The sequence below is a fragment of the Tachysurus vachellii genome, chromosome 5, assembly GCF_030014155.1.
Source record: "Tachysurus vachellii isolate PV-2020 chromosome 5, HZAU_Pvac_v1, whole genome shotgun sequence".
Lineage (NCBI taxonomy): Eukaryota > Metazoa > Chordata > Actinopteri > Siluriformes > Bagridae > Tachysurus > Tachysurus vachellii.
The window spans coordinates 25,849,291-25,864,209 of NC_083464.1; the positions used below are offsets into that span (position 1 = coordinate 25,849,291).

The window sequence follows — 14,919 nt, forward strand, 5'->3', positions numbered from 1 at the left end:
TCTAAAGGAATATATTGGTTTTCTTGGACTACTGCCATTTAGGCAGAAATACTCTTACACACTGGATTATTTTACAAAAGGTTTTGTTGACTTGTGTAAGATCTCGTTTATTTGAAATATAGACGTATTATATATACATATCTGTTTTTAAACATTTATTTGAACATTAACATCGCTTGCCTCAAGAGTACCCATTTAATCATCTAAACTGAGAGCAAACTGAGAAGAAGAAAGAAAAAAAAACAACACTACACGTGGGCGTCACCAGAATATACTCCATCCTTCTGATTGGTCGATCTATTTAAGGAGGCGTGATCCTTTATTAAAACTGGCAGCACGCGGCGCTCACTGTTTATTCTCTCGTGCGCATGTTTACTGGTTGTTATTGCATTTTTGCTGAACTCTTTACAGACAAGCGGACGCTCGCGTTTTCTTTACAAAGGCCGTCATCTTGCTTTCGTCTGTTTTTTTTTCCTTTTTAAGACTAAGTTCGTTAAGAAGGATGGATTTTCTGTGGTTGTTGTGCGTGCTGCTGAGCGCCTGGTGCGTCTCTACGGAGCGCCACAGCGTCTACTGGAACAGCACCAACTCAAAGTGAGTAGTTTATCTTCTGTTATCAAGCTTTAGTGTTATTTTTCAGTCTACACATAGGTGCACACTCGGACTGTAGGTGTACTTGATTTTATGCACGTGTAATAGTGCGTATTAGTGTCAAACCTGGAAAGAACAGGATCAGCGCGCGCGCTATAAACAATGCACCAGGGAGTTACTTTTTGCAAGCTTTAATACAGACACCAAGCTCAGAGCGTGTGATGTTTATGTCCTATAATATAATATGTAAGCGTGAGAGTGCAGCGTTACATTGTAATGAGTGTGTGTGTGTGTGTGTGTGTGTGTGTGTGTTTGGATGTGCGCGCGCTCCTGAGTGAAACCATTTGGCTCATGAGGTTCTGGATTTCTATCTGGTTCTAAGCTTTAAAATAACACACTAACAGGACTGTAATTACATCAGACCCATTCAACCCCCCACCCCCACCCTAATGCATGAACACAAACAAGTAGACTAATCAGATTAAATACAAATGCATACTGCTGAAGGATTCTGCCAAACACACACACACGCACATACATATGTCCAGAGCAATAAATAGACTACCATAAGCATAAACTAGACAGTAGGTATGTCTGTAGTAAGCTACTAATTTTAAGGGAAGTCTTATGTTACAGTGTGTTACCAGGGGCAAGAAGCCCTGCCAGGGCAATTAAAATGTGTATGAAGCTCAAATCTGCACTGCAAATTCCCCCAAGGTTAAATTAACCTTTACTTTTTGTTCGTACTTGTCCATCTGGAATTACGTAAACACGGTAGGCGTTAATTCAACATAGTCGATTTTAGCTTTGTGTGTTTGTGTGGAGAAATAGGCTTTAAAGTACTTTGTGTAATTGATTGTGTTCTCATTTCACTCTCCATAGAAAGGTTGAAATGACAAACAGGCACTTTACAGGGATCAATACGAGACAGGGCGTTTAGGGTGATAGTATTGAGCTTTTAAACAAAACCTGCAGACAGAATAGTGGAATTTTATAGCCTTTTAGTGTCAGGTAGTGTTAAGTCTTAACAGAGAAACCGTCTTGCAGTTCAGTGAGCCGCAGTCATATGTTTCATCATAAACAGGTTTTATGGTTTCTGATGTGCTGTCACCTAAACCCTTATAGATGTTTGCTGATAAAGAGGAATCAAGTGTCCCAGCTTGTGTGTCAGAACAACTTTAATAGTCCTGCTTTGTTATAAACAAACTAGTCCTGCTTTGTCAAAACTTAAACTTCAGCATTTCACTCGAAGGTTGTGGGAAGGTTGTTTTTGGGGTGGTGTTGCAATCTAGTCTCAGGGTGCGTTGTTAGTCCGTCACATGTTCTGTAGTGCGTCAGCGATAATGGGGTTGCGTAACTTTCGACTACCTGTTACTGCTCACGGTCTGACTCACCATCAGTCAGCACGGTGAGTAGAGAGAGTGAGTGCACAACAACTGGGTGAGGGAGAAAGGGAGGGAGAGGAGGAGAGGATGAGCATGATCGAAGCCCAGCGCTTTCGGCAGCCTGACCGGATGGTTGTGTGGAGAACAGAGAAGTCAGCATCTCAGGGATGCTGAGAATTAGAAGTACAAGATTTGAATGAGGGATGAGTCAGAAAGGCTTATCTGTGGTCCAGTTTTTCTTCCCCTTATAATCCCTAGACGGAAAACATGCACGTTAAAGTTTCGCTAGGGATGTATTCGATGGGGACAAGAAATACAAATAACACCAGGCAAACTCTTTTGACCACTACTAAATTTAGACAGCCTTAAAATACACTCCAAAGTCGTAGGCGCACAAGCTGTCCATCCTCCTCGTAAACAGCACACAAGACACTTCTAATGAACATAATGCCATAATCTGGTAGGCGACGCTCTTATTTATTCAGCTTTTTTTTCTTCTTCCAAAAGCCTTTTAGATCTCGCCCTCGCTGGAAGGGAGGGAAAGCAGTGTTGCTTCATCAATTACATTTAATCTTCTCTTTTCACTTGTGTTTCCTTGCTATTTTCCATGTAAATGTTCAGCTAATGCAGTCACAGATTAGTGTTTCTGCGAATTCCCCAATGCAGTGATGAATCACAGCATAACGCTCACTTAATCGATTGGTTAGTGGATTCGTCCCTAATGGATGGACCTAGCGGACTGGCAGCCTAATCATGTGTGATCCGGGAACCTGCCAGAGTCATATATACACACACACACACACACACACACACACACACACGCTCAGGCATGAAACACACTGGCTGCTCCTGTGCTCTCCCCACTGGTGTTTGTGTGTATGGCGTGCGTGCAGCTGTTTATGATGGAGTGTGGAGTGTAATGATTTAATCCCTCGCGTGCATCTTTAGAAAGTTACCTCTCTGGTTTGGCGTGTGTTTTCCCATGGTGACAGGCCTGTCAGGTCTGATGTATCTACACCCCGTCTGGGTTCCGTGAACTTGTTTGCGAGTGTCTGTTCAAGCAGCGACGGCATGCCTCAGCTTGCAGTGTGTATATATGTTTGTGTGCTAAAGGGGGAAAACATAATGAAGTTAGCAACAGCTGGGGTAAAAGTCACTAGGTCAAGACAAGGTGTTTTTCCCCCTTTCTTTTCTTACATGTATGTTCAACAACATTTCAGTGACAAGGAGGAGGATGGGGTTTATTGAATGCCATCTGATATAGGGGTCACACACAGTTCTCCCACACACACACACACACACACACACGGAATGTCTGATTTGGGTATATTTAGTAAGAGCACTGGCAGCAGATGCACTGCTATACTTGACCATCAGCTGTTCACTCTGGACATTTCCCTCTCTCTTTTTATTTCTCTTTCTCTCTCTCTCTCTCTCACTCTCCCCACTTCTCTTACCCAGTACCTGTTCGTTCCACTCTCCATCTCCACTCCCTCACTTGCTCTCTCCCTCCATCCCTCAGACGCAATCACCTCCCTTTCAGTAGATCATCACACAGCCAAAACCTAAACCTCCTGTGTGCTATGTGTAGCACCATTTTATTGAGGCACTCATGTTGTTTTTATCAAGGTCTCTCGTTCCATTTTATTGACTCTTATCTCTCTCTTTTTTTTTTGTATTACTCCAGCGGTGTTGAGAGACGTGAGCTTACGGCATCGACTGTCCAACAAAAGTCACTTTGAAGTCGCCGTTTAAATGCCCGGCTAAAGTAAACCCATTCGTCTTGTTCTGAACAGCGTCGCTAATCTTTCGCAAGCCTTCCCCCAATGGCTCGGCTTTTTAATCACGAGCAGATATGGGCACAGCTGTATGCACACGCAGGGCTGTAATCTGCCGTAAGGTCGGAGTTCAGGCTCGGATTACGGGCGCGGGTTTGTAATCCGGCCAGACGACAGCATTGACACCAAAATCATCACCTGGAATCTAAAATCCCATCCTAGTCTCGCGTACACAATGAAATCGTCAAAGCAATCAGCAGTCCTGACCTTTGATATATGACATCACTACATATTAGAGCATCTAATACAGTAATGACTGAGTAACTCCTGTAAAGCAGGTTCACACTCTGCAGATATCTGATCTGAGGTTGTTTTTCACCCCATTCTGTTCCCTCCGTATATTTTCCTTACTTTCAGCCCCCACGCCCCACCTCTCCGCCTTATCTCCATCCCAGATTTCCTCCTTTGCCTCTGATTTCTTCTGCCTTGTGTCCCTGTTCTCACAGTCGCTCCTCTGTTCTTTTCCTGTGCTTCATATTTTTTTTCCCCCTTGTCTGTAGTGTTTTTCTACACCATCTCCGTTCTCGGTCTCCCACGCTGATTAGTGTTTGGATTCTCACCACACCAAAGAGTCAGCGTTTTCCTGTCACCGCTTTTGTAGTACTCTGAAAGGTATTGTTCTGGTAGTGTACACACTGTTTGCGATCTGGTGCACTACAACTTGTCGTAGCGTAGCGTGCATGATGTGGCAGCGCTTGTTTACACACGAGGCCCGGGTGTTTTAATTAGCGTCTGCGTCTGGATTACTTTTCACCCCGTCCCAGTGGCACGGCTAGCTCTCTGTTGCCACCTAGGGAGCGTACCAAGCGGATTATTATCATAAGTCTTAATTGTTTTAACCTGGACACAGAATGAATAATGACCATATCCTATTAACAGTATAGCACAGGATGACTTTATGCCCATCTGGAAACGAGGCTACGGATTTACAGGATGTCCTACCTGCTAGCAAATAGCACCCATTTAAAAGTGAAAGACAGAGGACATTAAGAAAAAGAAGAACAAGAGAAAAAGGGAAGAAGACCTAGAGGGGATGGGTCGAGGGGTGGAGGGGTCAGACAGAAAGAAAGGGGCGATTTGCTTCAAAATTAGTCCCAATGAAGAGGTTTATTATGTGATCTTAAAGAGAAAAGGGAGAAAGACTGAGGCAGATGGGGGTGGGCCGAGGACAGAGAAAGAAAAGATGGACAAAGAGGGGGAGGAGAGACCGGGACAGTGACTGATGGGATGGAATCAGGGAGGCCACGCAAAAGGGCAAGCCGTCTCCAATGAGTTTTTAAAGAAGTGGCTACTGAAATTGTTTAGTAGGGATAAAAAGTCACATTGTTGAGTTGATTTTACTGTCTAGCGCACAAACACACACACACACTTTCACTCTCTCTCTCTCTCTGTTTAAGGGGTTGCATTAGAGAAGCTAGTAAACAGCGGATATGAGATCCGTGGGCTAGATGTAATAATTCCACTTGGGAATGCCAGATTTGCCGTTTAGCATTCTGGCCTGGTCCTCTGTGGCCGGACTAATTACTGCCATGATCGATCGAGAGAGAATCATCTGCTCATTAGCATCAGGCTCGGGCAACACAGCAGAAAATCCTCACCGTACTCGAAGACATTTCATACGCATCAGGCTCTTCAGTCACCCTAACACAAATCCTGTTGAATAACCACGTAAAATTCCATGTAAAGATTTCAGAACGTTACAGAGACAGGATACGCATCACTCTGACAAATGATTAACAGCGGGTCTAATACAACTGCGTGTGTGGTGACATTTGTTATCATGTTATCAATAAGATGTTGTAACATTATTATTTTCGGTAATACTGAATTTCCCCAAAAAATTCCACTAGTAATAGAGATGCTTATAGGGCGAAAGGGTGTGTGTGTGTATGTGGGTGTAGATAGACTGGTTTTATTACCCAGCAGTCTAAGAACAAAGCTCCAAAATAGAAGCAAAATGCTTGTCACGGCATGCAGTCACCCCACCTCTTTCCCCCAGTAAGGTTTTTTCAGAAACTGTGCACACAGGTGTGCAAGTGTACTGTTGTGTGTGTGTGTGTGTGTGTGTGTGTGTGTGTGCGTGCGTGCGTGCGTGCCTGCGTGCTGACTGCTATAACTGTGCAGTTGGTGTGGAGGGCATGTGTTCAGTGCTGACTGTCTGAACATATTGTGTAACGTGTGTGTGTGTGTGTCGTGCTGACTCTGACAGTGTGTGTGTGAAACGTCTGACCCTGCACTCTGACTCTGCTGACCTGCTTGACAGCTCGGCAGCTTGAGACATTCCAGAGGGAGAAAGAAAGATGGTTCGAGCCGAACGCTGAACCTGCATCTTGTACAATTTAGAGACATAGTCTTGATTCGCTCTCTCTCTCTCTCTCTCTCTCTCTCTCTCTCTCTCTCTCTCTCTCACTCACTCACTCACTCACTCACTCACTCACACACACACACACACACACACACACACACACACACACACACACACACACACACACACACTCTCTCAGAAATGCAAACACACACATAACATATGGCAGACAGAGCTCTTGGACAGTATGAAGGTCTCTAATCTTAGCACCTTAAGCACCCCGTAGAGACACACACATTCACACACACACATACAGAAATTCAGTGTGCACTGAGCCTGAGGCCCTGCAGCTGCACAGACTCCTAGAGACACAGAGTTAATAGAGGGAACAGAGAGAAGATAGATGAGGGAACCCGAGCGAAGCAGCTTGATCTTCAGCTGATTTCACAGTAACATCTCCCTGCACTCGTTCCTCACCACCTCACTGCTCTGACTCTTACACTGGAACCAGAGCAAGAGGCCAAGTGGGTGAAGAAAAAAAAACAACAGCACAGCATGCTTGTGTGATTTTTGGATCAAGGCAGGTATCTTACACACTTTATTAGTAATACACATTTACCACATGCTTCACTGAGCACCAGCAGAACCTCCAGCGGGTTAACAGTGCCTCGTTTTTTTTTTTGTTTTTTTTTAGAGCACCACATTGCAAGCAGGTCTTAAACAGCTTCTAAACAACTCCACTTCAAAGGGAAGGAGTGGGGGATGAGGGACTGAGAGAAAAACAGAAGGAGGCCATGTTATTGGTTCAAATGGCCGTGTTATTGTCAAACATTAGAAACACACTATATACAGATATTTGCAAATGTGCCAAAGAAGTGACTAAATACAGGACTGGAAGGTCTCTTTATCTGTCTATATAAACCTCAGGATTTCTGATTATTTAAAAAAAAACCTCCCAAATGGCTTCCTGTCATCCTGAATGAGCTGGCAAGCAAACCGCTAGTAACACCACACTCACTTTCTCACACACAGCCATGAGTAAGAGTTTCAGTCCTCGAGTCCCGATTTTCCAGAGACGTTATCTACAAGATCTGTTTTCTTAGTATGGTTGAAAAGTTCTGTCAAAATAGCGAAATGATAACAGAACTCACACACTGGCAAGCTAGCAAACTTGGCATTAAACATTAGCTAATTTTGATAGGCAGCTAGCCTGTGAGTTCTGTTTTTTTTTTTTTTACTGTTAATTTTCCTGGTTCAGCATCGTGGTTAAAGCCACAGAGCTGACTGAATGACACATGTCAGAGTGATTAAGAGAGTTTCTCAGCTTAGTAAAGCACAGTAGAGTTCTGCTGAAAGTGTGTGGATCAGCAGAACGTGGACTGTTCTCCACGTCGGTGCAAAACATTTCCCACACGGCGAAAGGTCTACAGGCTTAGCAGCATACGCACCCCGCCGTTTAAGCGTGGCTTTGATTACAAGCTGGGCGAGATGGGCTTTAATCCCAGCAGCAGCCTGTGCTAACAAGATGTGTGTGTTTACCTCATTCAGAATAGAATGTGAGGCTGTTTTGACAGGTCTACTAATACCTATAAACAGAGATAAACAGTGGTGCGAAATGGAGGTGTGTGTGTGTGTGTGTGTGTGTGTGTGTGTGGCTGAGGTGCAGGAGCCAGAGCGTCTCAGTCTGAGACAGAACCAAGGGTCCCGACAACAAAACGTTAGAGAAAGTGTGAGAGGGCGAGGGTGGAGAGGACAGCCTTTGCTTTGGTGGCAGCACACACACACACACACACACACACAAGCTTGCATGTCAGTTATATACTCCTTAAAGTCCTGGGGTTTGTAAAATGCAAATCTGCAAGTGAAGTTTACAGCATAGTAACACGGCCGGGTAGCAGCAGCCAATCAGGCGCCTCATTAGACAGCGGGATCTAAACGTTGCCGTGCAACCAGGCCTCATGGTCACCGCAGGAGAGGGGTGCATTTAGGAAAAAAAATTACACACTTACTCAAATCCAAAACTGCAATCACTGTAAATCATTCTTAAGTCTTGCTTTCCCCACAGGATTTGAATCATTTGCCAATGGCAAATGGCATAAATTAAAAAAAAATATAAAAGAGAATGAACTGAAATTTCAGGGGTTCATTTGGTAAAACAGAGACCACAACAAGGGAAGACAGGAAAACACAGGGAATGACGCCGACAGAAAGCCATAAACACTCCGAGGGGGACTGCTGGGACAGCAGACGGAGCCTGGGCGTCTCCTGAGCCGTCTCCGCTTTGATAAACGGAGGAAAGATGGCAGGACACGGGTCATGACCAGTAGCGGCATGCACAAAAGTGCAAAGTCGTATAAACATTGCATACTATAGAGACAAAAGAGAGAGAGCGAGATAACCAATAAGAGAGGGACGTTTGGAGCCAGACGTTCGTGTCAGACACTCGTCTTACCTCGTTATGCGATCCAAATTCTTTACATAACACGTGACTGAAAACACAAACACTGATAGAGACACAGAAGAGGAGGAGGTAGCAGGGCATAAAAAGGTGTTTACGTCCTTTGAAAAAAACCAGTAGGACAAGGTGACAAGTACATGATCTCAAATAGGTGATGTCTTTCATCCCGTTCTGATTCGGACTGATGTTTGTCTGTTTTGGGCGTGTTATTTTTCACCAATGTCTTTGTCCTGCGAATTCTGCAACAACTTTTATCCTTAATCTACATTTCTTCTCTCTTTCGCTCTCTTTTTCTTTCCAGCTTTCTCGGTGACGATTACACGGTGCACGTGCATATCAACGACTACTTGGACATCATCTGCCCGCACTACAAGCGTGGCGAGATCCCGTCCCAGCAGGCCGAGCGCTACGTCCTCTACATGGTGGACTTGGAGGACTACGAGGTGTGCAAGCCGCACTCGTTCGATCAGCTGCGCTGGGAGTGCTCCAGGCCGTTTGCTGTCCACGCGCCTGAGAAGTTCTCTGAAAAGTTCCAACGCTTCACACCTTTCACGCTGGGCAAGGAGTTCCGCCAAGGAGAGAGCTACTACTACATCTGTGAGTGTTACGCAGAATCGACAATTCTAGCATAAGGGATAATACAGACTCTCAGGTAGAGAGCTTTAGATTTACAAAACACCCAAATGCCAAGCCGCAAATTTAATACTTGCCTTGCCGCTGAATTTATGTCTGAACTTATTTGGCCCAATAAAACTTTTGTCTCTGGTGCATAAACCCTATGCATTGTGGGACATCATGTCTGGCTGCTTTATTTATACCAATGAGAGAACTTTACATAAACGTGCCCATGAGCCGGCTGAATTTAGGTTTAAAAGTTTCCCTCATTTTTTTATAGCCGCTAAATATGTACTTTATTGCATTTCTAAACATTTCTATATGTTTTCTGTTTCGTGTCGACAGCCAAGCCTCTGCACCAGCATGGGAGCGACTGCCTGCGGCTAAAGGTCAGCGTCGTCGGACCTCAGGGTAAGCCCCGAACACGTCATTAGCATTCCTAGCAGTAACCGCAGCCCGTTACGCTCGACACATGCTTAGCGTGTGCTAGCACCTGAGGCTGGTTATAGAGACACACCTATTTTTAGCTCTCCGATTTAATTACAGCTTTCTTGAACGTTCTGTAACACTGCCGATTGATGTTCTTAGGTTCCAAAAACCACATAAAGACGACGGAGAAAGAGGAGGCGGCAGAGGGAGGGAAGCATGGACGAACAGGCGCAGGAGGAGCGCATAACCCATCCAACAGGCTTCCGGCAGGTAAGCAACGTCAATCTGTTATCCCTCCATCCGTCCAGCCGCGCCGGGTTCTTTCACAAAATTCTGTGTGAGTTACACAGCTGTGACGTGTATTCATCTCATCACCCCTCACTCTCTTTCCCTCTTGTTTCAGATGACCCGGTTGCTATGATTCCAATTGTTCAGAGGAGCGTAGGCAGCTCCGCCGTACACGTCACACCAGTCTCCTTCTTTGTCACGCTCCTTTCTGTCTTCCTCCTGCTCTTACACTGAGACCGGGCCATGTGGACATGCTGATGGAGTTTTTCCCGGCGCTGGAACACCGGATATGAAAGACACTTTTTTTTTTTTATACTCAGATTTCTTTTTATATGACGTACGTGCTGGTGTGTAAGATGTTGTGTGGCGTGTTTGTGTTTGTGCGAGTGACTTGAAAGTGATTTGCTACGTACTCTTTGTTTTTAAAGAGGAACATTACCTAACAGATTTTCCCTTTTCAATTTTTTTTTTCCACTTTACTCTGTATAGTCTGTGTAAAACGCACAGACTGGATGTTTTTCTATAAGGAGCAGCTTATGGACCTGGGATGTGTATTGCATTTATTTTGATTAGTGTCATATACAGTATATATATTTAACGTTCTCAAAATCTGTGAACCATCAGACTTGCTAGATTTCTCAAATATGTCCTGCTGTTGGTCAGACTTCTGAGGAAACGACTCATGCATGCCATGTATGTGCAACCTGAGATGTAGCTATTGGCTAGTGTTTGGTCAAGTTTACTTTTTTTTTGCCTCAAAGTTTACGGGGTGGTTTATGTAACGAAGCACTATATAATTTGACAGACACTAAATCTGTTTTATACAAGCAAACTGACATAAATGTACATAAACTCACGTGCAGTTGTACCGAGTATGTATGTGTGTGTGTGTGAGAGAGAGAGAGAGAGAGAGAGAGAGAAGCTGGACTTCTCCAACATTACAATGCTATGTACAACTGCACACGGACACACGGACGCAGGGATGTGTAGAACTCTGCAAGTTCAAAAGACAAGCTGTGTTTTCTTTATTTCTGTCAATGTGTAAATAATTCTGTAAAAATTGTACATAGAGAGTTATATAATGCATTTGGTAATTATAAAAATGTTAAAATATGTAAAAGAAAATAAAAAAACATTGTGATATGTAAAAAAAAAATTCTCAATTGTGTTTTCTTCCAGTTGTGTGCCAAGAGTGACACACACATGCACACACACACACACACATATTGTTGGTTTTTATTTTAAGATTTATTCATGAGGTGTGAGCAAATCCCTTCTTAGCCAAGCCAAATGTCAGCAGTGTGCTCCATCTCCCTCTTTTCCTCTCCTCTGTACCTCTTTTTATCCCTCGTTCCCTGGCCTATGACTTCACAGGCGTTATCCAAATACCCGAGTGGGAGCGGGGGAATGGAATAAAGGAGAGCAGTGGGGTGGGGGATGGGGGGCAGGAGTGTAAACTATCACCAGGGTGCGAGGACGTCACTTTAGTGGATTTTCTTCCGTGCTTTCTACAACTTTCTCCTGAGAAATGTCAATACTTTTCAGCGCTGGTTTTGTTTGGGCAGCAAGTTTACCGGCTTGTAGACAATGTTCCATTGAGTTCGGTAAACTTGCTGAAAAGGAAAACGACTCTCATGCAGATGGTACCGGGGTCAGAGAAAAGACAGAAGTTGCACAAGTACAATATGCTCAAGCAATCAGTCTTACTCCATTTATCTGCTTACTTTTTCTGTTCAACCACAAAGTATTCACCCCCTTCTGTTTGCTGGATTGCAACATCAGCTTTAAGAACATCAAAATATCTTTTCTGCTCCAGGAAAAATGACTCTTTTATAGAAGTAAATTGAAATAAAGGATTTACATGTCCTCAGAATTAGCTGAAAATCTTAAAAACGGTTTAATTAATAAGTAATCGCCCCCTCAGTGTGAATTGGCCTTTTGCAGCAATTACAGATTTGAGTAGTCTCGAATGTCTTGATGAGTTTCGCACATTCTGATTTATACTTTTTTTTCTTCCTATGCTCAGTGTATCCTCCAACTCTGCCAAAATTAGTTGGAAAAGGTTGGTGGACCACTGATTTTCAGTTGGGTTTAAGTCTGGGGTTACAAATCTTTGTCTGTGCTTTGGCTCATTGTGCTGTTATATACAGAAAATATACAAAGATCTGTTGTATTATTAAAACCACTGACAAGTGTAGTGAATAACCCTGATTGTCATTACAGCAGACTCAAGAACCGGGATATTTTATGCAGCAAGTGAACAGTCAGTTCTCAAAGTTGAGGTGTTGGAAGCAAGAAATTGGCAAGCGTAAGGATCTGAATGAAATTGTGATGGCTAGATGAGTGAGACAGAGCATCTCGAAAATCGAGATACTAAAACCTTCCACACTACGAAAATTGTTCTGAACTGATTTGAGGAGCATGACTAAGAGTTCAAGCTGTTGATTCAATCCGATCTAGAGTTTGTAGGATGTGCTGGACAAACTTATGTGATCCATGTAGATCCCACCTAGCACCTTACATGATTTAAAGGATCTGATGCTAACATCTTGCTGTCAGATACCACAGCACACCTTCAGAGATCTTGTGAAGCCCAAGCCTTGATGTTTGTTTTGGAGGATCTATATAATATTAAGCATGTGGTTCGAATGTTATGGCTGAGCAGTGTGCGTTTCACCCTAAATCCAGATGTTTTACTGATTGGAACAGCTTCTCTTCAACAATTTGCTCAGTCCATGTTGCCTGAGATAGCAGCAGTTCCTTCCAGTTCCTCTTAAAGCTAGCCTAAATCATGATGCTTCCATTTACATTTTGCAAACACACTTATCCAGAGTGGCCTACATTTTTATTTCATTATATACAAATGAGCAATTGAGGGTTAAGAGTCTTGTTTAGGGGCACAGCAGTGACACCTTGGTGGACCTGGGATTCAAATTCATGACCTCCTGATCAGAAGTCCAACATCTTAACCAGAAGGCTACCACATCCCTAAGCCACCACCATCATCTTTAATGGTAGGAATGGTGTTAACTGGGTGTTTACTTGTTTTTTTTTCTGCACCAAATATTATGCTTTGTTTTACAAGATTTTACATGGGATTTTTTATATTAGCATTTGTCATAAGTGGTCTCCTTCTGGCCACTCTCACAGAGGGCTGTGCATAGGAGATTCCACTGCAGTTGTTAGCTCTGAACCATTGCTGTAATGGAAAGAAATGGTCAAATCAGGATGGGTTAAGGTGGTAGCCTCTTACAGAAAAAAAACTGGTTAACAAATAAAATGTGCTTTTTTGTATTGGGTATATAACATATCAGCTCAGTGGTAGCTAAAGCGGTTAAGGCTCTGGGTTCAAGCCCCAACACTGCCAAACTACCACTGTTGGGCCCTTGAGCAAGGCCCTTAACCCTCTCTGCTCCAGTGGCACTGTATCATCTCTGACCCCAACCTCCAAAGTTCAAATATGCGAAGAAAAGCATTCCGCTGTAATGTATATGTGACAAAATAAAGCCTTCATCTAAACAATATGCACACTTGTGCAAGCAGGTTCTTGTAAGTTGTTTCTAAAATCTGTTTTTCACTTTTGTTGGTTACTTTTTACATTAAAATTGGAAAATGGTTACCTAGGATAGACTCCTGTATGCTAACAGCAATGAATTAAGACGAGATTTTAAGACCACTCTTTAAATCATGTTTTGATCCAGCATTAAAGTAACCAAGCACTCTGATAGCCTCAATGCATTGAATTATTTACACAAACATTACAATATGATTATCAACTGCTGCTGCAGACTCGACAACACAAAAACACTAATTTGAAAGCATCAACAATTATGTAAGGAGCCTGGAGTTGATTATTATCCAGGAACAGTGAATACTAATATATTTTTTGAATATTTTATTTCTTTTACACCATAATGATTTGTGATTTATTTTTCCTTCAGCCGTGCAAATCAAAACTGATCATAATCACAATTATTCAATTATTATTTAGTATTATATATATATATATATATATATGATATTGTATTCCTGTCACTCAATAGTGATTTTTGAATGATTAAAAATATCAATCTAATTAGACTTAATTTTGTAGAACATCATGAGAAGTCTTTCTATAATCAATTAAATCACAGTTCAGCACATTACATCTGCTTTAATGGCGCATTTATTTCTCTCTCGAAGTTAATAATGCTAAACAAATGCAGTTTGTTATACAGTTTGTAATTTCTTTTGAAAATTGTTTGGAAAATATGTCCATAGCTTATTTTACTATATATACTATATATATATTATTTTACTATATTTTACTATATATATATATATATATATATATATATATATATATATATATATATATATATATATATATAATTTTAAAGATTTTTTCATATATATATATATATATATATATATATACATATATATATATATATATATACATATATATATACACATATATATATATACATATATGTGTATATATATATGTATATATATATATACATTAATTGTAATATTTTTTATTATATATATGTATATTTACTTTTTATACATATATACATATATTATATATTAATTAATTATAAATAATTCATTAATTAATATATTAATTATAAACAATTCATTAATAATATTAATATAATTATATATTATATATATATCAACTAAATATATTTATCAATATATATATCAATTAAATATATATATATATATATATATATATATATATATATATATATATATATACGTATGTATATATATATATATATATATATACATACGTATATATGGGTATAACTGTAGATATACCCATATATATGTATATAAAGTAAATATACTTTAATACACACAACATTATTATCAGGTGATTTTTACAGTTACAATAACACAAAGTTAAGTACACGTCGGTCTGTAGAACAATGTGTCCCCATTGGCTGTGTTTCCGTGTTTCTTCCTGGTTCAGTATCCAATTAGAATGGAAAGATATTCAGCGTCCGGGATACAAACACG

The 14,919-nt window shown here is 41.4% G+C and overlaps 1 protein-coding gene across 1 annotated transcript; it reads left to right on the forward strand.

The window, feature by feature from the left end:
• The first annotated feature begins 346 nt into the window (after positions 1-346).
• On the forward strand, positions 347-10,410 carry efna1b (ephrin-A1b). Its single transcript, XM_060870789.1, has 5 exons — positions 347-594; positions 8,879-9,174; positions 9,538-9,603; positions 9,781-9,891; positions 10,025-10,410. The coding sequence occupies exons 1-5, from the start codon at positions 503-505 to the stop codon at positions 10,141-10,143; spliced, it is 684 nt and encodes a 227-aa protein (XP_060726772.1). The 5' UTR covers positions 347-502; the 3' UTR covers positions 10,144-10,410.
• The last annotated feature ends 4,509 nt before the right edge of the window (positions 10,411-14,919 follow it).